Source organism: Colias croceus, chromosome 19, assembly GCF_905220415.1.
Source record: "Colias croceus chromosome 19, ilColCroc2.1".
Classification (NCBI taxonomy): domain Eukaryota; kingdom Metazoa; phylum Arthropoda; class Insecta; order Lepidoptera; family Pieridae; genus Colias; species Colias croceus.
Window position 1 is genome coordinate 721,646 of NC_059555.1, and position 25,433 is coordinate 747,078.

The 25,433-nt window shown below is 32.5% G+C and overlaps 2 protein-coding genes and 1 long non-coding RNA gene across 4 annotated transcripts in view; 1 reads left to right on the top strand and 2 right to left on the bottom strand.

Annotated features, from left to right (window-relative positions):
- The first annotated feature begins 573 nt into the window (after positions 1–573).
- LOC123700603 lies at positions 574–1,375 on the top strand. Of its 2 annotated transcripts, none has more exons than XR_006752629.1 (2): positions 574–959; positions 1,276–1,375. It is a non-coding gene; the product is annotated as an uncharacterized LOC123700603 (long non-coding RNA). The 2 variants fall into 2 exon arrangements; XR_006752628.1 differs by having other exon boundaries at positions 574–890.
- A 1,084-nt stretch (positions 1,376–2,459) lies between these two features.
- Positions 2,460–12,602, bottom strand: LOC123700599 (outer dynein arm-docking complex subunit 1-like). The gene is made up of 12 exons (XM_045647862.1): positions 12,414–12,602; positions 10,492–10,617; positions 9,750–9,944; positions 9,202–9,341; positions 8,406–8,580; positions 7,336–7,515; positions 6,547–6,697; positions 6,086–6,257; positions 5,506–5,647; positions 5,061–5,191; positions 2,827–2,961; positions 2,460–2,569 (listed from the first exon to the last, which is right to left on the bottom strand). The coding sequence occupies exons 1-12, from the start codon at positions 12,477–12,479 to the stop codon at positions 2,533–2,535; spliced, it is 1,650 nt and encodes a 549-aa protein (XP_045503818.1). The 5' UTR covers positions 12,480–12,602; the 3' UTR covers positions 2,460–2,532.
- A 2,550-nt stretch (positions 12,603–15,152) lies between these two features.
- Positions 15,153–25,433, bottom strand: part of LOC123700363 (bicaudal D-related protein homolog) — a 101,064-nt gene continuing 90,783 nt past the window's right edge. The window contains exons 6-9 of the mRNA XM_045647558.1: positions 23,330–23,550; positions 19,651–19,803; positions 18,499–18,603; positions 15,153–17,061 (exon numbers count right to left, since the gene is read on the bottom strand). Of these exons, the coding sequence (XP_045503514.1) occupies positions 16,933–17,061; positions 18,499–18,603; positions 19,651–19,803; positions 23,330–23,550 (608 nt within the window). The 3' untranslated portion in view covers positions 15,153–16,932. The remainder of the gene's footprint in view (positions 17,062–18,498; positions 18,604–19,650; positions 19,804–23,329; positions 23,551–25,433) is intronic.

Here is a 25,433-nt window from a genome sequence, read left to right on the forward strand (position 1 = left end):
AAAAAAATAAAAAAGAGCGTGTCATGTATCACGTGTCAGAAGTGAAACTTTTTTGGCAAGATTCAAAAATACCAAACATCGTTGCCCTACTCCATGGCGTGACGTGGCATTGCGACCTTGAAATTTTACTTCAAAACAATTTTCAGTTGACACGTGTGCTTAGCACACGCGCTCTTTTTTTACGCATACTTTTCAGCATAAAGCGCAATACACATTGAGCCCGCCGGGCCGCCGACATATGTCGGCAACTTTTTGTCGGCGGTCTAGTTGGCGGCTTCACTTATTACAAGTCGGAAAATCGCCGGGCAACTGAGCGCAGGCGTACCCAAGCCGCCAACATGTCGGCGGGTAACACGCGCGGGCGCATGTTGCCGACATGATTCTTTTCATACAGGCCGCCGGGTTGTGTCGCCGGGCTTTGTCGGCGGCCCGGCGGGCTCAATGTGTATTGCGCTTAATATTAATTAATCTAGCATATTCAAGACTGGTTCTAATAAATAAGTGCTAAAATCACTAATCAAGGTTTAACAAATTACAATAATAAGTTAAGAAGTTTAATATCATAGTTACAGTGCGACATAAAAGAGATGAAATTAATTAATTTGGAACTAATTTTTTTTTTCATTATCTGGCAACCCTAAATTTTCAATGCAGCTGTCAAGTTGAATAAAAATTTGTTGTTTTTTTGGTGAAGTTGAGAATTCTTAAGATAAAATTGTAATTTTGAACAAGAAATTTACTCAAAAAAGGAGAAATCATGAAAAAGGTTAAACGTAGCGGTGTCCGTGATGCCATGTATAAAGTTTTAATTCGGTGTTTCTCATAATTTCAAGCTGAAAAACGAGAAAAATATTTGGAAAACGTTTTAAAACGTACAGCAGATTATACCGGTGAGATTCCATTTGTTTTTGCTCAGTACTACGTAAAATAGAATATTCTATTAGTGACGAGTGTTTAATGTACGTATCTAGGGCGATTATTACGTTTTTGAAATTTAATTTGAGGTTATTTGTATGTAAACAAAAACTAGTTTTTATAGTGCGACCAGCACAATTTGAGTCAAGAAGTTATATCCAATCCAACCAGCCTTAAATAGTATAGTGATAACTATTTTCATACAACTACCTATGAATCCTTACTTACTACTCTAGAGTGGCGCAGGGACCCAAAGTGACTCTTGGCCTCCGACATAAAAAAAATATTTTTAAGCTACTAAATAAATATGTTCAATGCACTATGTATTTGATTTTATTCATCTTAATTCGTTTGTTATAGGGGTTTCTGAAAGCACAGTACGCAGGATAGTGGAGCAATGGAGTAAAAATGAGTGAGAATATCTACAAAAAATAAATAAAAATATGTAGTTTTCAAATCACCTTGTTTTTTTTTTTACCTGACGGACCCAGAAGGAGGGTAATGTGTTTGAGCCTAAGGTTTGAGCTGTATGTATGTATGTTTGTTTGTTCGTATGTTTGATTCTATGTGCGCCTCTGCAGTCTAAATGGCTTGACCGATTTCTATAAACTAATTCCAAATACATTTAAGTAAAATTTGACCTAGGTAGGTTATTTAAAATACTAATGTATTTTTGTCTTAAATTTACACGATGATCAATGAAACAACTTTAAATCGCGGTATTTATTACTTTTAATATTTTGATTTTTATTCTATAGTATCAAGATCGCTTGCGTCGCAGTATCAGTGTTGCTATATGAGCGACGGTGGCGCCCTCATTTTTTTTCATCTCTTTTGTATCGCACTGTATAAGTTTAATATCATAGAAAATGTTTTTATTTTAATAGATTTTTTTCTATTACATTTGTTCGATCGTTTTTATACTTTTAATTTTTTTTCTGACACTTTTTCACACTGATTTCCCCAACTCTGGGGGCATGTAAATTTTATAATTTTGGCAACATTATTTTAGGCGCCGTCAGCGCTGCGTCTACGGGACTTTTTTCGTGGTGACGGCATGCTTCATATTACTTGCTCTGTGGCGTGCTTGTGCGATAAACATGGCGGGAAATTTTGAATTGTCATTAATTGTCACTCTCACTTCTCACGGGACACGCGGTCTCACTTTGCCACTTAGCAGATTTGAGTGTAATTATTATGTATTACAATGTATTATTAAACAGTAAATCCCAGAGCCAGTTGTAAGGTGTTTTGGATTTATATAAACATGTCACACGCTAACCACATGAGTAGATAAATGTAATTATTATTATCGTTTGATGCCAATTTACAAGTACAAAAATTGGATATGACTACATCATGAAAACTCGAATTGAATAAAAGTAAGTTATATTAATTAGTTCATTTACAATGTAACAATATTTCGTTCCTTGTATAGGTATAATAAATTAAGTAAGTTCCTATCATAATCTAATTAACTAAAATTATTATACCTATACTTATATTATATTTTTTGAGGGTAATAGGGAAATAAAAACCTTTGGATCGTTTTACTATTATATATTTCGTAAAAACAACAAATAGTTTAAAAAGGTACATAAAAACTTGATATCGTAATTAATCCTTCTTTGGTCCACGATAAGGATGACGCTTTCTGTAAAAAAATAAAAGTAGCCAGTAGGTAGGTATAGAAATTATGTAAATAGTCTGTTTTTCATGTAGGTAATACAATTATTTAGCAGTTAATTATGTACATTCAAACCTCGTTATATTTTAACAACAATAAAAGTAATCAATTTATATATTCCATCCCTTTAAAAAACGTTTGAAATCCTCATAAAGTACCAAGTAACCCGCATCAACTATGTGCAGTCCCTGCAGTATGAACAGATAAGTAATAATTATACTAACGCAGGAATAGTGAGTGTATAAATTCCAAACTTAGTGTTAACATCTTCCAACTTGAATATCCCTTGAATATATTCTTTATCAGCCGGTACTGCTGGTGTCTCAAATACAAGGTTCATTATGTAGTCCTCTACACAGCTGTGATATAGAATTAAATAATATTAAAGTTTGTTAAGGCTTTTACAGTAAAACAGGTAAAGATTTTCTAAATAATTTTAACAATAAAATAATATAAAAATGAATTAAGTAACTTATACAGCGTGACTTTTTATAGGAGTAATAATTTTAAATGGGTGAAAGTATGGCTCATTTGAAGTAAAAAAACTAACAAAAAATGCTTTTAAAACATTTTTATTACTTAAGTACTTTTCATAGTTTACCCTAAGAATTATGAAAATATAAAAAATAGTTAAAATATCAAACAAATATTCCTGAAACTAATAAGTTTCAACAAGGTGCACTACTCCCAAACTAATAATGCGCATAGAAAAATTCGTCACTGGTCGGCAACTGTCATATTCCCCGAGCCTCCGAAGACGATATGTTATATAGAGTGGTTAAACCTATTTTCTTCATGCATAGTTTATTAGAATTTGAGTTTTATTGCGATTTTATGGTAAAAGAGAAAAGTTACGAAATTTGTTTCGATAATTTAATGTAAGTTAAAAGCGAGGATAAGTTACACGCTTGCGAATACATATTTGTTGTATTGATTTACTTGGAAAATTCTATACTTAGAACTATTAAAGTGTCTTACTGAAGCCGGCATACTGATGGATGTATGGAAGGTTAAAATAAAACAAAGTTTATATTTAAAAAAAAATACTTTCTAACACTGGTTTACATTTAAATTGAAGAAATCTAATCATTTCAAAATCTCAGTCCAAAGGATTTACAAAATCAGGGATCATCTCCATTTCTGATATCGTAGAATGATCAGAACTTTCATTATGCTCTTATTAATTTTCACTTTCCCCACTGCTATCTGCTACTTGTGTAAATAATCATTTTATCGGAAAATTCAACTTTGAAACTAAACTAAGAAGGGTATGTTGTAACAGCAACTCTATATAATTCCATACAGAGATAATACGTGCGGTCACCACCAATATATAAAGACGACTGACGGATTTTTGAATTTTTTGACTGACAGGCTACCGTCACCTACCGCTCGAATTGTTTTCGATTGTGTATGACTCTGAATTGAATCCTATTTTAGACTACAAGCCCGCATAGGAAAAAATATGGGTCAAATGAACCACCAGGGGACATATCTAGAACGATAGAAGAGCATAAAATAATAAGATTCATCACTATGCCGTCACTTGTAAGCTGTCCAACTGAGTGCAGATGAGAATTGAAAAGTACAGGTAGACTCGGTAAATTTTGGTCATATATTTTTGTACGGCATTCTTAACCATCGATAGATCCATTAAAAATAATAAGAAACCGCTCAGTGCCGTACAAAAATGGTGGTCCACAAAGTCGGAATTTTTATTTAATTTCCGAGAGTTACCGGGGGTAAATTTGGTCATTTGACCATGTACGGCATCTGTGTCATACTATGCCTATACTGCTTTTAATCCATTACTCCGCAACGCCGTACAAAAATCATGGGGACAAGGGGAAAAAATCGAGAGTTGTAATCCCCTCTCTTTCCCTACTCCAGGGGGTCATTTGACTAAGTACGGCTTCGGTTCTACCCGGTTCTGAGCTCGATTTGGAACCGGGTTTCAGAAACTTGGAACCGGACTCGGTTCTGCATGCCCTACTTACAAGTGACGGCATAGTGATGAATCTTATTATTTTATGCTCTTCTATCGTTCTAGATATGTCCCCTGGTGGTTCATTTGACCCATATTTTTTTCCTATGCGGGCTTGTAGTCTATTTCTTTCGAACAAGGTGCAAGATGCAAGTGCATTGTTTAGGGCACTTACGATTCAATGATTCGGGGTGATTCGGGTGTTTCTGGAAATATGATAGCGAAGATCTCCATGCGCATTATTAATTTTGGATTACTGTAATGTTTTCTTTGTTTTACTCCAAATGAGCTATACTGTCACTTCTTTAAAACTATTACACCTTTAACAGGTCAGGTCAGGTCAGGACTTATACTTGGTTTAATTTTTATAAATTATTGAAAAGGATTTTATTTCTGGCTATTTATTTAAAAAAAAAATAATGGTGTGCTCGGCACATATTGCTTATAAATAAGAAAAAGCTAAGCAGTTCATACTAAGCGCAAGGCTGGTACGGCACTAGCTTCTCAATCTTGTTAGGTCGGAGTGTCTCCACATATGGATCAGCTACCAGCTTGGTTGTGGGGGGCGCGGGGCCTTTGCGCGCTTTGGGAGTGGGTGCCGGGGGCTAAAGGATCGCAAACATGTAAAGAACATTGTACCGATAACATGTTACACAGAGTTATGTAGGTATGTAAGTACATATTTACAAAAAAAGTTGGTAAGACGGAACATTAATTTTTTTTGTCAGAAACAAAGATATTATAAATTATAAATAGAATATGAATATATTTTATTGGGATAGGTGCGTAATACTTGACATATGAATATTTTTTATCTCGATTTAATTATTTGTAGGTATGAATTATTTTCTATAATTTCATCATGCCAAAAATTGAACAATACGTTAAAATGAAATTAACAAAAAAATATATCTATTACCTTCACAGCGCCATACACCACTTCGATGAGGCTTTTCACCTCCGACTCCAGAATCCTGAGGAACTTGCGCACGTTCCACTTCGTCACCTCCTTGTGGTTGCCTAGCAACGACAGCAGCGGCGTCACGTCACACCTCGCCAACCTGGAGCATCATCATCACCATCACCCATATTATTGTCACAAACAATATCATCGTCATCGACTTATTTATCATCTCAACAAACAGCAAATTAGTCATCACTATCATCATCATTATCACCACTTTAACATACATCGGCTCATTTATATGTTAATGGTAAACTTTTGTTGAGAAACAAAATTTCAGCTAAATTTAAATGAACATGTTGCACAGTTGTGGCAACACTGCGTTTTGTAGGGTTGATGGAAAATTCAGTTAAATTTTGTTGTGAAACAAATGTTTACCATGAATTTTGCTTTGCAGTAATCACAAGTTTTTTGTATTTTATTCAAAAACTGATTGAGTTACAGAGCATGCTGAACAAATTTATACCCTACGGCCGACAGGTGATATAAACTTTTTAAAAAATGCTCTCTTCCAGTAATTACAAATGGCACAGACCTAACAAGATCATCGATTCCTCTCAACACTTTCAAGATGGTGGCTTCAGCATTATTATTAGCTTCCAATATGCCGCGCACTTGTTCCTTTTTGTTCTCCAATTCTAGTCGTATTTCGGTTAATCGCTTGTCTTGTTTCTCCTCTCTTGCTTCGTTAATGTCGCGTTGGTCCACTGTAACAATATGTTTGTGTAGTTGGGTGGATATTTTAACCCAAAAACGGAAGTCAGTATTCTATCTTTAAAAAAATGTGAGCTAGCTATGTGCAGTTGGCTGCTTGTAGTAAACAATATAGATGTTTTGTCATGTATGTCTTATTAAAATAAGCTGTTTCAACAGATGTAGTGTTTTCCTATATCTGTACCTGCACTCATGCAATTTTTGGAAAATCTAATGCAATTTTGGGAAGTTCACTGCACTTGAGCAAAACAACGGATAACAGCTAGAATATCGTAAACTAACTTATAGTTTGTCTCATTATCTCCAACTCCTTTCTAATGAAAATGGATTCTTGCAACACTTCGCAGAGCAGTACAAAGATAGAGAAATTTTGAATTTCATTCGCTCGGAAGTGATTAATAACGGTAGTTATTCTATCCGAGCCGGCGTATTGCTGGAAAATAACGTATGCATATTAACTACAAGACTAGAAAAATCCTGAATTAAGTACTAAATATTTTCTAATTTGTACTACACAACGAGCTGTTTGTAGCTCGTTGTGAGAAACACTCGTTGTTGAAACATCTCATTGACCCGAATCAAGGTAAGTCACGATCCTCTAACAAACAACTAACACTAACCATTAACATTCATCTCATTAGCCACAAGCCACTAACAAATATCTCATCGAGCAGCGCGTCCCGTTCCGCGATCTCTCGTTCACACCGTGCCACCTCCTCCTGTCGCTGCGGCTCCTCAATTACATCTGCTTCTCGAACACACCTTATAGCCATAAGCCACTAGCCACAAGCCACAAGCCACAAGCCACTAGCCACTCGCCACTAGCCACTAGCCACAAGCCACTTACCACTAGCCATAAGCCAAAAACCACTCGCCACTAGCCACAAGACACTATCCAACAACCACAAGCCACTAACAAATATCTCATCAAGCAGCGCCACATGCTCCGCGATCTCCCACTCGCACCGCGGCATCTCCTCCTGCCGCTGCAACTCCTTAATTTTATCTTCTTCACACACGTAACTTAACCACTTGCCACAAGCCATAAGCCACTAGCCACTATTCACTAACAAATATCTCATCAAGCAGTGCATCATGCTCCGAGATCTCCCGCTCGCACCGCGCCACCTCCTCCTGCCGCTGCAGTTCTTCAATTTCGTCCGCTTCACAGACTCGTCGAGAGCCCTTTACGCGTAAAAATTCTTCAAGTTTGGCGAGGTGGTTCAGCTCGCCCTCGTATGATTGCATCTCCTGTGGATTGGTTGTAAACAATATAGAAAAAAATAAATAAAACAAAAAATGTCGGCTAAATCTACTATTTTTTTTAAATAAGCTTTGAAAAAGGTAAGATAAGATAAATCATCTAGGTAGTCAATTAAATAAAGTAGGAACACAGATTAATTAGAAAAAGACTTGATAGAGAAAGAACAAAAAAGACAAAGGTAGTATACAGGGTGTAATCGTTAAGTGTGCACAAGCGATTATTCCGTAACTATTGCAGATATAAAAAAACTTTAAACTGATATCGAAAGTACCTTACCTAATGAGTAAAATGACCATAATAAAATTTTAAAAATAAAACGAGAAATATATCCAAAAATGTTACATTAAACGCTCCCATACATTTTGTATTCATAGCAGATTTTCGAAATGACGTCCTCATTGTACAATACCATGAGGAGCTCTATTTAAAGTTTCTAAATTAACTTCCCTTCAAATTTGCGAAGTAATTAGAGCAGAAAACCAAAAAAAGAAAGAGAAAGCTATAATCTTTCATATTAAATGTTCATGGGATATTCATATCTCATACTAAATGTATGGGAGGGTTTTAAGATAATTTTTTTGATATTTCCCGTTTTATTTTTAAAAATTTATTACGGCCATTTTACTCATTAGGTTAAGTACTTTCGATAACAGTTTAAAGTTTTTTGTTATCTGTAATAGTTACGGAAAAATCGCCTGTGCACACTTAACGATTACACCCTCTATTATGTATCACATCTTATGGTTTTTTTTTTTTTCAGCACTTGCTGCACGCCCAGGCGCACTAACGGGATGTAAACCTGTAAATCATTGTTCAAACAATTTATTTAGTGTTTAAATAAATTTCATCACAATTTCATATTGTTTTCTTATTATACCGATATATCCCTATTAAGCTGGAACAGGCCCTTCCACTTCAACGCCTCCACCTTCCTGCAGCACTCGTCTCTATCCCCAAACGCGTTGGTGGCTATCTCCAGGATGTCCATCAGGTACTCCTTGCCTTTCACCAGCTTGCCGATCGTGCGGTTCCATTGGATGTTGAAGTCGTTTCTGAGGGAATATTTGATTTTTTTGTGTTATAAATAAAATACATAAATACTGTGTCCGTTTTTTTTTTTTTTTTCATTTAGGCATATAGAGGAGTTATTTTACTATGTTATTATGAAGCAGTTATCAAAACAAATGATATCCTAAAAATAAAAATTAAATATATTGAATGGGCAGTTTTATTTAAATTCTACAATGCGTGCATATTCGATTAAGTTGTTAATCGAATAAATATAAAAGTTTTAATCGGAAAGTTCGGTGCTGGGAGTAAGGAGCAAATCAAGTAGCGTATTTAAAATCTGCTACACCAATTTTCATTATGTTTTCACAAATGGATAGTGTGGTTTCGAGGAAGATTTTATTAGGTACTTATCTAATAGGTATGTTAAAAAAAATGCATCAAAATATGAGCAAAATCTGTTGCGTCTTTTGAAGTGAATCTTCTTTAGGCGCGTTGAGAGTAAAATTTCAAGATCGCGTCATGGCAATACCGTCACGTCATAGAGTAAGGCGACGAATTTGGTATCATAAAATCTTGCCAGAGAAGTTTCACTTCTGACACTTTATGAATCACACACAGACAGCGATAAGCGAATGATTTTATACTATGGCTATAATGAAAACCTTTCGACCAGCAGCCTATCAATTTCTTCCCGGACTCTCTTGTTGTCCGTGTTGACGAGACAAAAGCGCTTAGTTGCTAGATCCAGCCGATTTTCCATACGCCGGAGACGGTTGTTCGCGTTTTCTATCATAGCAAGCTCCTGAGAATTTACAGGAAAACGAAACAATAATGTAACTAAAACAAATAACATTAATGTAACTATACAATAAACATTTAAATATAATATAACATTTTATGAATTTCTGCATTTGTATTTAAATTAGTTTTAATTTTTAGGTATTTATTAAAACTAATTTAAATAGAAATGCAGAAAATTACCAAAGTACGCAAATACAAAAAAAAAAAGATCTGAACAAATACATCACATGTAAAGCTCACAGATATAACAAGAATCATCAAAATTGGTTCACAATAAGAACAAAAAAAGTACAAGATACATAGTAACTAGAAAATAACGAACCGTCGGAGGTTCAAAAAATAAACACGTAAGTACCTTATAATAATGTAGGTAGGTACGTGAAGATCGCTACACCTACTCCATACTTACATCAGCTTCAGTAGGGACCTTCTTCAGCAGTTCCACAAGCTGCTTCTGCGCGAGGTAGTTCAAGCAGTCCAGCTCTGCCTGCTGTGCGCGCTCGTCTCTCAGCACACCTTCGAGATGCTCATATTCCACGATGGATTTCTTTGTGCCGCTTTTGACTAGGTTGTCTCGAAGTGCATGCTGGCCTTTTTTAGCTAGCTGTATGATTTATGTATTAGATAGACAATACCTACTTTAAAAACAATATTATAAATAGTGCTCTGTCTTGTTCACCAAATAGTAATGAGTTTTTTAAGAAAGAAGTGATTAGTTACTTAGATTAATTAAAACATCGATATCCAAATTTATCTGTATAAAATCGAGGCAAAACGATGTACTGTTTGAATAACAACATGTATGAACTTTCAGTCTTCATACTGATAATAATATAATGCTGAAGAGTTTGTTTGTTTGATCGCGTTAATCTCAGGGACTACTACTTAGATCGATTTCAAAAATTAATTCTAAATTAAGTTCCTAATTAATTCTAATAATTATCTTATGAAAAATATATTTTTTACTAAGTATCTTATCCTTACTTTATACATAGTCACTTAATAAATTACCGATAAGCTGAGTAACAATAAATATGAATAAATGGCAATAAAATCGTCCAATAAATATAAAATTTGTAGAGCTGCATTTGTATTGTATCTATACATATTATCCTAATAAGTAATAGCTTACGTAATATTATAAACCTTACGTTAATACACAGCAAGGTCTCTTTCAGCTCGTTAGCAAGGATGCCGATCTGCTTCTCCTGCGGCGCTAGCTGCGGCACGCCGCCAGCGCGCTTCTCAACGCTACATGTTGGCGCCAATTTTTGGAACTAAAATTGTAGTTGTACTTTAGAACTATTTTGAGTTAGGTTTATTTGTTGGTATGAATAATGATGGGGAGGGTTTCATAATAATATGTATGATTAAGGTTTTCTATATGAGAACTTTGTTTCATATTTTGTTAATAGTGAATGTAGGGTTAGATTCAGAGTATCTAATATAATATCTCCGAGTGCTTTCGGGTGTTTATCAGTTTATGGCACTGAATTTAGGCTACTTTCTTTTACTTATAAGGAGGTACTTTCATACTAGAATATAATGTAAAGTGAAAGCTCTGCTAAGTTTACACTAGATGGCGTTGTGTGGAATGGCCTTTCACAGTCTAAAATTATTAAATTAGATAAGTTTTTTTCTTAACACGTTCACTGCGGCACCTAAAATGCCAAACTTACCGTTGTTGCGGCATGTCTTCCATACTTCACATCGGCAAGTTCACCACTGTGCGTCATGAGCCATTTTTATCACATCGCACCTTCTGACTTTGAAGGTTAATAATTTCATGAAATTTCAAGATATTTCAAAAAAAATTTTTTCAGATAATAGTATATATAGTCTTGTATATACAACATAAATAGCTTTTAGTTTGACCCAATAGTTTAAAAGATATGAGGGAAAATGTAAACCCCTGATTTTGTGAAAAATTATTTGCCGTCCCGCACTGCGTTGATACGGTATGTTTACAGTAATAGCGATGGGAAACACTGTAAAATAAAACATCGATATCGATATAAATAAATTTTGTATATTTCAGTCTGTTTGTTAACAGATAACGAGATCGTCGATACAAAAAAAAACACATATAAAACAAGGTACTTGATAGAGTACTATCAGGAAATTGTTCAGTAACTTTTGTTTTAATTTGTTCAGTAACTTTTGTTTTAATGTTTAACTTTTGTTTTATTATTTTCACAACTGTCATCACATTTTTTCATTTATGCTACGAAATAAAAAAAAGTAAAAAAAAACTAAAGCCTCTAAGGTATCATTGTCATTTAAAAATTTGATAACGACGCGTGCGGTCCTGGTGCATCACTATGCGAGACTGACACGCGGCGCGCTCGCAGTACAGTGCGGCATGAGGTGCTTGTCCATGGCAAAATATTTGACATGCCGCACACAAAAGAAACGGTTTCTTTTCTATGCGTGTGTCCAATATTTTGCCATACGATTTTTAAACGAAATTGAGTCCTACTTCAAACTGTGATCATAATATATTTGTCTCTTTTCTAGTCATTGATTAACATATAAAAAACCTCGCCGCACCACGGTGAAAACTGCGATTTTGGGCGCCGCACTGTGGTGTAGTCGCTGATGGCCCGATACTGGACATGCCGCAGTGAACGTGTTAAACATAATATAAATATTAGAATGTTATTTAAAATTATTAATCTCTTTTCTGTTGAACAATACATAACTCTAGGAACAATTTAGACGGTTTTCGGTTGACAATTTAAAACCAGTCAGTAAGAAGCATACGGTGCATTTACAATTTACATCTAAAGAACATAGAGCTAGAGCAAGAGCATTCTTTCGTGATCCTTTAGTGTTAACGAATACTTGTATTTAGTTTTAGAACATTGCCTAGAATCTTTTCGAACTCTGTATGAACAACGAAATAATGTTCTAGGCCTGTTTACAGTTTACACTAAAAGAATTTGACATAGTTGGGTAAGATTGAGTATAATTGCTCGTTCGATCTAAATGCACCGTTACTCTCCTTACTTCTTTGAAACACTTTTCGAGTTTCAGTTGATTTAAATATCTACTTAATTTACTGATTGTTTACCGTTCGTTGAACATTGCTCAATTCGGCCTCAGGGTCCAAAGTTTTCTGTTCCACTTGGGCGGGCATTTTTAATTATTTTTACGATTTTATTCTCAAGTAAAAAGTAGAAGTAGCAAAACATAGACGTTGACAGTATTAATTCTTCTTATTTTTTGCTGTCTATGCAATATATTCAAAACACATCTAAATAAGGTAAAACTAGTTTTGACCTCATTTTGTTTACTGTTCAACTCACAGGTTCAACTGTTAAATTTTTGGGACTAATAGAACTTAATTTTTGTTACTGTTAAATTGCTGTATCTATTTTGTTCAATAGTATATGGGAAGTATATGGGTTTTTAAAACCTGTCTTTAAAAAATAAAGATTTAAGAAAAAGTATTGAGCTTACTCATTTCTTTATATCGTAAGAAGTAATATACTTATATCAAGATTTTTTTAAAGTGTAAAGGTTTAATCTATTTCATAATACATGTATATTCATAATACTGTACATAAATGTGGTACATAATGACTGATATGTAGTAATCATTGCAATTTGCTAGAGGAAATTTAATTGCTTTAAAAATATTAAAATGTATAATATGTATAGATACAATATTTAGGTATGAGTCACTATAGCTCTATACATTTCTTTGTATTCCATTAAAAAAGACGATATAAATAAAACACCATGATTTCAATTCATTAATTATTCATTTCACATAATACATAGATGTAATAAAACTAGTCACAGAAGATCTATATTAAGTACTTAGTATCTATAAGTACGCTGTTAGAAATTAAAATTTCATGATTTATTAACTAATTTTCTATAATATATTGCAAGATACGTAAAAAGAAATGTTACAAAAACGCGGCAAAAAAAGAAATAAAAAATTTTAATTTAGAAACAGAACAATTCAAGAAAAGTTGTTACGATTGTTAGAAAATTAATTGAGAAATTATTAAGAATTAGTGTAAAGAATGCCCTTGACCTACGTAAAAAATAATGATTACATTAGTAATTGTTCTTGTCAGAAACTAATGCTTCCCCGCGATTTTCCTGTTAACTTCAAATACAAAATATTTTACTAAAATTTTATGTGTACTATGGAATATTGAAAGCATTCTCACAAATTTAAGATGAAAACAACCAAGAAAATTCATTTCAGTCATTTCGTTTTTATTTTGCGAAAGTGAAAAATCTTAATATGTAATCGTTATTTTTTAACATACGTGGTTTTTTTAACAATTTTATGAAACATACAGATTATAAAATATATAGAACCAGTTTAATGAAAGAAGTTAAGAAAACAGATGCACTAAAATAGTTAGAAAAGAACATTTATTAGTAGACAGCAAAAAAAATCTTAAAAGAAATGACTATTAAATACAGAACACACATTTGTGCAAAAATAAAGAATTATACATAAAACTAATATACATAATAAATTATATTGCATTTCACATATTATGAACCTGTTTACAATTCAGTCTTAAAAATAAATTATAAAAATAATAAGCATTATAATAATAAGAATTAAAATTAAGTACATAAAATATTAAGTAGTGTGGAATGTAAAATGGAATTAGAAATATTATAATCTGTGATGAAAATAATATAGATAAAATATACATCGTAGCTGTCAAATGGAAAAGATTTAAAGGCATATTTAATATTTATCTTTCCTTATAAAATATTACAACTATTTTCATTGTAATTATTATTAATGCACAATTATAATATCGCCAACATGCATTTTTGTACTTTCAAAAATAGAGCGATATTCAAATGTTGTAAATTAAAGAGAAATATACAAATACTGTTACGATTAAAATAAAGTATAATATTGTTTATTATTAAAATCAAGATTAAAATTCACTATGACAAAAATGTCAATTAAAAACGATATTAATCTCTGAGGAAATTAAAAAAAAATATAAAGCGTACACAGATTAAGAGTATTGTAAATTTTGAAAAAAAAAATGTTTTTTTTTTTTATCTCTATCACTATTAAGTAGCAATAGACAAGAGAGGGCACATTAAATGTTGCTTATATTAAAAGTTAAAACACTTGTCTTCTTTAAACCACAATGTTGGTGCTATGATCAACTTCATTTAGTTGCACTATATCTCATTTTACATTATGACGTATATTTTACTTGTAATTAATATCTTGAGGCACTTAACCTTTACCTGTATGTATGTATGTTAAATATTTAGAATCTGGACCAGAAAACATCTGATTTCCACAATCGAATCGATCTCAATTTCTTAAGAGTTTATCCAATATACTTACGACATATTTCTAGAAAAATATTGAGATATTTTTGACATAATATTGAACAAGTTTGCCATCCTCAATTTAAAGTTTCAATTCAAAAAAGGATAAGTGCAATTAAATAAAGTTAATTAACAAAAACACACAGTTGCGTTACAATAAAACATCTTATTGTAAATAGTACCTTTGTAAAATTGAACTACGAAATAAGTACATTTGATAAAATAATCTCTACGACAAATTTAAATTAGTGCTCCTTATACGCTACAATAAGGCCAAATCTATACTAATAATATAAAGCTGAAGAGCTTGTTTGTTTGTTTGAACGCGCAAATCTCGGGAACTACTGGTCCGATTTGAAAAATTCTTTTGGTGTTAGATAGCTCATTTATCGAGAAAGGCTATAATATATCATCACGCTACGACCAACACGAGTGGAGCCACGCGGGTGAAACCGCGCGGAGCTGCTAGTTGTTAAAATAAAATTTAAGGCACAGAAAGGCGTGATTTTTTTTTTAAACAATTTTCTCTCGGTTAAGGCACGTCTTGTAATTTTTTTACTTATGTTAAAAATTCATAAAGTATTTTATTAGTATTGTAGCAGATCGTTTCTATTCATAATATGGCTATTAAATGATTATAATGTGATGGCCTTTTTTGGGCATTGGTTTTTATTTAGTATTTCGTCTTTGTGTGAATACTGAAAAATTTGTACAAGAATTTCGCTTGACTGGTAAATTATATTTAACGGTAATTTTTTAACGTGCAAATATAATTTAGATAAAAAAATAAGCAATCGAATAAGAAATCTCACAGACCAAACTGCGATTTTTGCGATTCTCTTTCGATTTGATGTTTAAAATAGATTAAAGATAAATACTAAATAAAAACCACGCCCTATGCCTGTAATATCTAATCTATTCTATAAATTCTAAGTGCATTGCAATATATGATTATTTTATACCTATGTGTTATTTACATAAAATGGACGGTAAGAGACTGTTAACAAAATGGCCGACATAAAAAAAATTGAATATAGAACCTCCTTTTTGAAGTCGGTTAAAATTGTATAAAAATCGTTCGTTATGTATGTACATTCGAATTCGGAATATGTTGTACCGTCAACTATAAAATATTTTATAAATTAAAAGATATTATTAAGTGCTATTGCACAAAATTAACTACCTACGTGCATAAAAGGATAAAAATTAATTATACATAATAATATTTTTATACGAGTATCACTGTGAATGCGCATACTTCGATGAAGTTAAATTGTAGAAAATAAAAAATAAAACATTTGACTATTATGGCGGGAATTTAAAAAAGCAGCATTGACAGCTGTCAAAAGTTTTGACTTTTTGTGATGACTTAAAATGAAGTTCGATAAGTTGGGGAAACTTTGAAAATGTTTATTTACTTAAATAGGCATTTAAAGTTATTCCTTTTCTAACAACTTACAATGCTGTTTTTAAAATGTTGGTCTATTTTTCTATGTCTTATTTTTTCAATACATAACATATACAGGTTCTTAAAAATAATTGTAATCATGTAAATTGTAAGGGATATGCAGATGGATAATAATATACCTTCAATATTAATTAACAATTAGAACATGCTGTATAATCATATATAAGTCTTGTTTTTTAACAGAAATATATGAATAGATATTTATCAAGTATGCAATACACAGGGTGTTCTTTTGATCACCAATGAAAGAGCACAAAATATACAGCATGTTCAAATTATTATAAGGCACACATATAATTAAAAATACATATATCGTATGCACATACACAGACAGGGTTTTGTCTCAAGGAAAACCGATGACAATTGAAAATTTAACTTGATAGTTCTATACAGTGGTGGACATTTAATTAGAAACACGTAACACGATGAAGTAGGCATCATATTTATTTAACATTTGTGTAACAAAGTATTAGAGACTAAGCATTATTTCATATGTTTATCTACTACATATATGATCATATATAATATGAAATAATGATTTATCTTCAATACTTTGTTACACAAAACATGTTAAATGATAAAAAATGTCACGCGTAACGAAAAAATGTTACACTATATTTTTTCCAATCCCGATAAAGAAGATTCACTTCAATAAATATGATGCCTACTTCATCGTGTTACGTGTTCCTAATTAAACGTCCACCACTGTATATTTATAATGACAATGATCGAAAATTAGATTTCATATCAATATACATTTATGAATCTGATATACAGGGTGTTCTCATCACCGATGGAACAATCCCAACAGTCTACTAGCACGGCTAGGTGTAGGCGCAGGCGCAGGTAACTTGCGACGTTTCTCCGATGTTAGCTTGTGTTTCATCTGCTCTTCTATCAGCTCTTGCATGTCCATCTGGAAGAATTGATTCATTATCAGTATAGTGTTCTTAAACAGGATGTATAGGAATAAATGGATAGTGATAACAACAGATATAGGTTGACTGCGATTCAGAAAAATATATTTTGTTACTCTTGGTTTACGAGATATTCAAAGTTTTAGAAAAAGAGAAAAAAGTACGTCTAATTTGGTCAATGGGGAATATTCATGTTTTTCTTTTTTGTCTTAAATTAATAGTTTACTATTTTATAACGTAGAAAAAAATATAAATGGGTTTCAGAATACTCTAGATATTTTTAAAAATGAAATTCAAAACTTTTAAAAAATTTAAGCAGTTCAAACGCCGCCATTGTGCGCGCGCTTTGCGTGACGTCACATGACACGTCCAGTGGGTGTTTACCTTAGTGTTTACTATGGAGTGATGAATACAATGTCGTATCAGATGACGTCACATTTCGTTCGAGCTGTGGTGGCGCGTTTTGGAAGTTTGAATTTCGCTCCCTTATTTTGCACTTTTTGAATATTATTTTAGGGGTGTAAATAATAAGTAAATAAAAAAAAATCCTTTTCATTATAATATTACGATAATAAGTATTCGAGAAAAAAATATTTTAGGCCATTTAAAATTTTATGCATATTCCCTATTGCAATGTATTTTACATTTTTGCTATTTAAAAGAAACAAGAAGTAGATTGATAATAATAATGATGAAGACCGTGATAGTGTTTATGATTATAATGATGCTGGGGATGATGTAGATGACAATGATAATATCGGTGACGATGATAATATTAATGATGATACTGTTGATAATAACAATGGTGGTGATAATAATAGAATAGATGATAATGATAATGTATAAACAATAATAAGGAATGAAATTGATAATGACGCTTGTTAATATAATATGTTGAATAATAATTTTTATAGTGTAGATGATGATGATAATTATGATTATAATATAGAAGATGATGAACAAAATTATGATGATGATGATAGTGTTACCTACTTATGGTTGTTGTTTGTATGTAGATTTACGTGCAGATGATATTGTGTATGATAATTATGAAAACAAGTGATAACTGCGTTAAAAACAACCGACTTCAAACTTGCACTTGCAAAATTTACAAATACCTACAGACAAAAATGCTCATAAAATAAAAACTACAGGGCCTATCCGAATAAAATTTTTATGGAACCAATTCGACACCATCCCGCATCGAACAAAAAAAGAATCACGTAAATCGGTTCAGAAACCTCGGAGTAATCGGTGTACATACATAAAAAAAAAATATACCGGCCGAATTGATAACCTCCTCCTTTTTTTTGAAGTCGGTTAAAAATATAGATAACAATGATATAATAGCTCATATTGACGATAATAGCGATTTTGATATAAACATGATTATGGCAATTATAATGATGATGATGATGATGATGATGACCACATACCTGCCACTGCTCGAGCTGCTGCCCGAGGTCGATCTTCTGTCGCACCGCCTCGTACAGCTGGCTGTTCGCCTGCATCAGCTCCACTCGGGTCTTCGCCAGAGACACCTGCATTAGGACAAGTGAATTTTAGTGTTAGTCGCTTTACATGGAGAATATGTTACATAAAATAATTTTACATACAATAAGTTCAAAATCAAGATTTAATATTCATAATGGTTATTGTAATAATACGAAGATAATTTATACTAATATTTCTTGAATAACTTTATTTTTTGAATTTATATTTTTTTGGTTTTTATGGCATTCAAATGATTTATAAATATAAATTTATAAAGAATAGAAAAAAATCGATCACGATGAAGAATAGAAAAAATCATCTCAATAGATGGCGCGCAGTGTGTCCCTTAAGACACATAAAACAGAAAGAATAGAATAAATTCGATTTTGCTCAGGCGGGTCACGAGTGGCTGAGTTGGTTAGGCATCCGCCCCGGAATGGCGCGAAGAATGCGGGTTCGAGTCCCGCCTCGTGATCGAATTTTTTCTATTCTTTATAAATTTATAACTTTATTTCTTATTGTATTTGAAAGGTTGTAAGTTTATTGTTGAAATGGAATTTCTAATTCTAACCCTGGCGTCGGCTAGCTGTCGATGATTGGTTGTACCAACTCAGAAACCTTCGTGGGCTCATAAACTCTTTGCTGAAGATTAAATATGACTATTTACAATATTTGCTTACCAAAAATGCTTAACAATGATGTAGATTATGTATAAAAATAACACACATAAGCTATAGAAGTACTTTTTTCAAATTTTTACGAATGAAAAGTATCCTATGTCCTTTTCCTGGTAAGCTCCCCGCCAATTTTTTAGGCAAATCCGGTCGGAACTAACACGACTTTATTTTATATATAACTAGCTTTCCACCCGCGGCTTCGCTCGCGTTTTCAAAGAAAAACACGCATAGTTCCCGTTCCCGTGAGATTTCCGGGATAATCCCTATCCTATGTGTTAATCCAAGTTACCCTCTATATGTGTGCTAAATTTCATTGTAATCAGTTCCGTAGTATTTGCGTGAAAGAGTAACAAACACACACACACACACACATCCTCAAAAACTTTCGCATTTATAATATTAGTAGGATAGGATCACCTCAGCGGCCTTCTTCCTCTCGATAGCTTCGTCTCTCTCCTGCCTCGCGCGGGACACCGCCTCATCGTTTTGCAGGCTCGTGTCGTTCACGTCGTTCATGAGTTTATCCCGTTCTTCTGCTGCTGCGCGGAGTTCTACTTCGGCTACTGACAGCTGAAATGGACATTTTTATTTTTTTAAACTCTTAATTATTGAATAAAACAAGTATGTACGTACCTCTACACAAAGGATATGTTGATAGTAATGACGTAAAAAAATTATATGACTAAAAATAGGTGGAGAGAATGATATGGAAAATTGAATAAGATTGGAAAGCATCGATTGCTTAAAAGTGAAAAATTAAAAAAAAGGACTACATATTGGATGTAGTTCTAAGACATCTGATCCTATTTCCATAAAAGGCTAAACAATACCTCCACACACAATAATTAAAAGAGCATCTTTTAAAATGGTATATTCAGCGAATGAATATGTAGTAGAAAAAAAAATCTATCAAGGTATGCTTTCATTCCATTTTGTTATTGCAAAAAATTGTATCGATATTAAAAACCTCCATCTGTACATTTCAACTATAACATTTGTAAATAGATCACCATGACTCATACCAACACACCAACGTATACATACTTACATATATACAACTTTCAATTAGGTTCTAGACTCCATTACCTAATTACGAGCTATTATCTCACACCCGTATTTACTTTTAACTAAATAAGCACTACACTACGGCCTTGGAAAAATATTAAAATGAAGGCTGTACACTTTCACTGCATTTATTTCTTTGACATTCACAAACCGACGTTCAAAATAAATGGTATTTATTTAAAGACCATATAAGTAAATATGTAAATGTTTTTTATTTTTTATTTCCTTGTGAATAGCATTAGGTCATGCTGTATTTTTATATATAAAACAGATTTTTATTTGTCAAAAGTTTTGGGACCATATTTTTAACTACTCTAATTTATTTATTCTAATCTATCTTTGTACCAAACAATAGAAATCAAATTTTATCTAGATCGGTTCAGCTGTTTTACGTGTAAATAGTTAAAAGCTATAAAAAATAAACGCACATTTTCACCACCTAGAATTCTATATTTCATCAGGATATAAAATTTAACCTTAAAACACGTTTTAACACTGCTTTTATTTAGAACTTATTAATTCTAGTATATAAATGGCAGATTTTATGATCTAAGACCAAATGTAGATTTTGACCACATCGACAAAAATGGAAATGACCATAGCCAAAATGGTCAAGTATCCTTAAAAGAAAAACGTGGGCAGATGCGTAGGCGATATATTTTCTATAAATTAAATGATATCATATTAAGGATGTATATGACTAATGTATGCCAGCGTATTTACTCGTTTACTTTTTTTTTATAGAAAGCCTGAAAATACAAATTTTCAAACAAAAATTAGTTAACAGTTAACAGCAAAATGTAAAGTTAAAAAAAATTGTTTTAGACGAACTTATCTAGAAAATAGATAGACAGATTTTAATGGGGTTTGCATTGCATGATTTTATGTAAGTTTGGTGATACGTTTAAAGCGATTATAAATTCTTTACCACGTATCTATTGAGAACGGCTAAACCGTAACCGAGAATGCTTCTTACTGATAGTCCAAAAGTTTTTTCAAGGAAACAATAAGTGACCCGGAAAGTTAGAAAATGTAAGTGAAAGTGAATTTAAGTTAATGCGATATAAAACCGGCGAAATTTTTAAATATTTATTATTTAAATGTGTGTTTTCCTTTTATTTTATCAATTTAGCGAGAATTTATGTATAAATTACTTTAAAATATACATAAGAAATTGATTTTATGGTCAGACCTGTGTTTTTTATTCAATAATTATGTATGCGAAATAAATTAATTCAAAGATTTAACTAAACATAGTTCAAATATGTATTGGTATTCTGAGACACAATGGTTGACTTTTATTTTTGTTTTTAACAAAAAAGGAGAATATATTTCTGTCCTAATACAATAAAAACGTAGCTAGGAGAATTAGAATGAATGAATATCCTATAATATTTTTATTATTAGTTTTTTAACATTGTTTAAAATTTAAACAAATATTTAGTCGCCCGCCTCACCAACCGAATTTTTTCAACTTACTTTTTTGAAGTGAAACTTCTTTAGACGTGTTGAGAGTAAAATTTCAAGTTCGCATCATAACAATACCGTCAAGTCATGGAGTAAAGCGACGATTTTTGGTATCTTTGAACCTTGCCAAAGAAATTTCACTTCTGACACGTATGCTCGGCAAACACGCTCTTTTTTATATATCTAAGGGGCCATCTATTTAGATAATTAACAACCATCTGAATCAATATAATATACCAAATAAAATTGTTCGAATCTCGCGTAAAATCGTTTTTTTTCTGTTCCTTAAATATTTCGAGCATATTCTCGTAAAAAGCAGTCATTGGCACCTAACAACTAACTGTGAACAACGGTGTGTCGATTGAAATAAATTGATTCGCGATTTCACGAGCATGTAGGTGTAATTGACCATTTATGGAACATTTTTTGAACAGTTTTTTTGTTGTATTGTTACTTGTTAGAATGTTATATAGAAGTTTTAATACGTTTATCCTCGGAACTGCTATATCAAAATGTATTTTGTAGGATATTTTTTAGGAGGAAACCGATTTTATTATTTCTATTTATTAGATATTTTTATTATTTTCAACATATTATTACATAATATTTTTTATTATAAATGCAATAAGCAGTGTATTTTTTGTAATTTGTGAATCATTAATCCAGATCATCCATTCCAATCTCATAAAATACAAAATCTTATCATTTCTGATCTTTTCTTCCATATTCTTATTCAACACATAATAAAAACCCAAACATTTTTTACAAAACTTAATTTAAAAATGTTGCAAATTGGAATTAAACCATTGCCAAAATGATGCAAATTTTAATGGAAATAAACCAAACATCGATTACTTATCGCAAATACATAAAACTCGATGATTCGATCGGACTGCAATCATGTTGTAAGTGTAACTCAGATTATCAGCCGTAATTTTGGCTTACGTAAACATTTGAAACAAATTCACACAATCGTATTTGTGCAATGTATCTTCTTATACTCTTTTTGATTAGACTGATGAGACAAGATAGAATGGTATACTATGGTATTATTAACAGATTTGGATATAAGCTCTTAAAATCAGTAACGGGTCAAATTTTGGTATTGGTGTGCGTGTATTACATTACTTTGCGTGTGTGTGGAAAGAAAATTCGAGGAGGTAACAGTTGGCATATTCTTTTTCTAGTTATAGTGTTTGTGTTGGAGAAATTGCACAAGGTTGATGTAGAATAATAGTTATAAAGAGCATATTATTTTGTCTCGATGTTTGATATGGTATAATTTAAACTGCACAGACATAATTTTTATAGAATAAAACAACAATAAACTTTTAACCAATTTAAAGAACAGTTTGTCCACGACCTAAATTCTAACATAGTCATAACTCATAACCAATAACCATATTAATTAATTGCCTAAATAGTATTGTCCCAACTCTGTTTTATTTATTCATCTCCACTGTCCACAATGCCAACACTACAATACCCCTAAACTTAAACATAAACACAAAAAATCCACAAAAAAATTGAAAAAAAAAAATTTTTTTTTCTACAAAAAACATACCTTAGATGACAGTTCAGCAATCATCTCATTCTTTTCATCGATCTGTCTCTCTCGCTCCATCGCCCGTCGTGCGTGCGCGGCGATCGAGTCCCGCACTCGTGAGCCTTCAAGCGTCGCGTATGCGGCGACTGCGTCCGCGCACGCGGCTAGCAGGGCTCCACGACGGAGGGTCTCACCTTCGTCTCCGTCGAGCGAGGATATTGATAGGTCTGAGTGGAGACCTGCAATGAAGGATAGGAATATTTATAGCTGATATACAAACACAAACATTCAGTTAGCCTTCTTTAGAAGAAGAACTTTAGAATCGTTATAACAAGTTCACTCAGTTCAGCCAGGACACATTTCTTATGTTACGTGTCATGCAGTGTTCATGAATGTTTATTTACACATAGATTTTGTTGATGTGTGTATTTCATAATGATCGGTCAATCCATTTCTGAGGTAGGCAACTTATTGTAACTTAGTATTTTATGTATTTAGAAAAGTTGATATATAAAGCTGAACAATTTGTTTATTTGGTGATATAGGTACGCTAAGTTCAGGATCTACTAAGTTCATACATCGAGGTAGGCTATGTAACATCACGCTATGATCAATAGGAACGGATCAGTAATTAAAAATTATCTCTCAAACTCTATCTAACCTGAAAAATAATTGACAATACCTCTTTGAAGACGCTTGAAAAAACCAGAAAGAAGCAAAACAATGCATGCGTAACGGTTCGCAATGAACCGGTGGGTAAAACCGCGGGGCACACATAGTTAAATATAAAATACTATGTCAACACGATGTCAACGATTTCTTAAGAGATCGTGACACTGAGTCATCTCAGATTCCGCATTTAGCAACCACGTATAGCTGTTTTGATGTAAAACGTATTTAGAAGTTGGATTTGCCAATTAAAAACATGTCTTTTGCAAGGGATCTTATAATAAATTGGACCTATCAGATTTGTACCAAATTTAAGCTGATTGACACCGTCGTACAAAAACTATAAAATGACTTAAGAAGTGTAAATATTTTCTACTAGAGGTCCGCCCCGACTTACGTACATATTTCGCAATAACAGGTAGCCCATGTCCTTTCTCGGGAATCAAAATATCTCCATACCAAATTTCATGCAAATTGGTTCAGTAGTTTAGGCGTGATTGAGTAACAGACAGACAGGCAGAGTTACTTTCGCATTTATAATATTAGTATGGATTTTTTTATCTCTTTAGGGTAGAAGGAAAAAGACAGGAAATTCAATTAAGATGAGTGTCGCTTGCATTATCATTTATTGGACCATCACAACTCTCTCCACATAATATAAGTGAGAAGCGTGTAAAATCGCTAAGTTGACAGTAATCCGCATTCTGTAGACTTTGGATATAACGATGGATCGATAAGCTTAGATTTACAATTTCCTATTGAATTTAAAATTAAACGGAAACGGAAACCACTTTAGGCTTGATAATTTTGGAGCTACGTAAATCAGGACCTTTTAATATTAATTTAATTTAAAGTATTGTGTACAAGCAAAGGAAATTCCAATGCCTATTCCTAACTGCATCCTTTCCACATTCGATCATCTTAAGGCATCAACTTTCAATACCCTCCCAGAAGGAAATAATATGGTATAGAATGAAAAATTGGAACAACCTGAAACATTCACAATAGGCTTATGGTATTTTTTGGTCAATCCATGTCATAGCTCCTACCCTATTACAGTTAGGTAGAAAGTTCCAATTTGCTCCAAATTTAGAAGTAATAAATTTCAGCGTTTAACAACCTCATTTAAGGTTAAATCAATGATATCCGTTGCTAGGCAACCGGGTGGAAACAAAGAAATTTATTTGTTCGATAGTCCTGTTTTAACTTTTAATATAATATGAAGCAGTTTCTATTAATGACAGATGTAGGTTAGAAGACAATTAGTCTATTGTTTCGAACTTTAGAGTGCCAAAACCGAATTAACTAGTTGTTAGTCTAATAAATTTTAAGTTTCTCGTCAAGAATAGTAAAACAAATAAGACCAGCCTATTTCCCGAAATCTTCTAACTTAAATTTACATTAAAATTATGCTTTTTCGTGCTCTTAAGAGCCAAGGATCTTCGGTTTACAC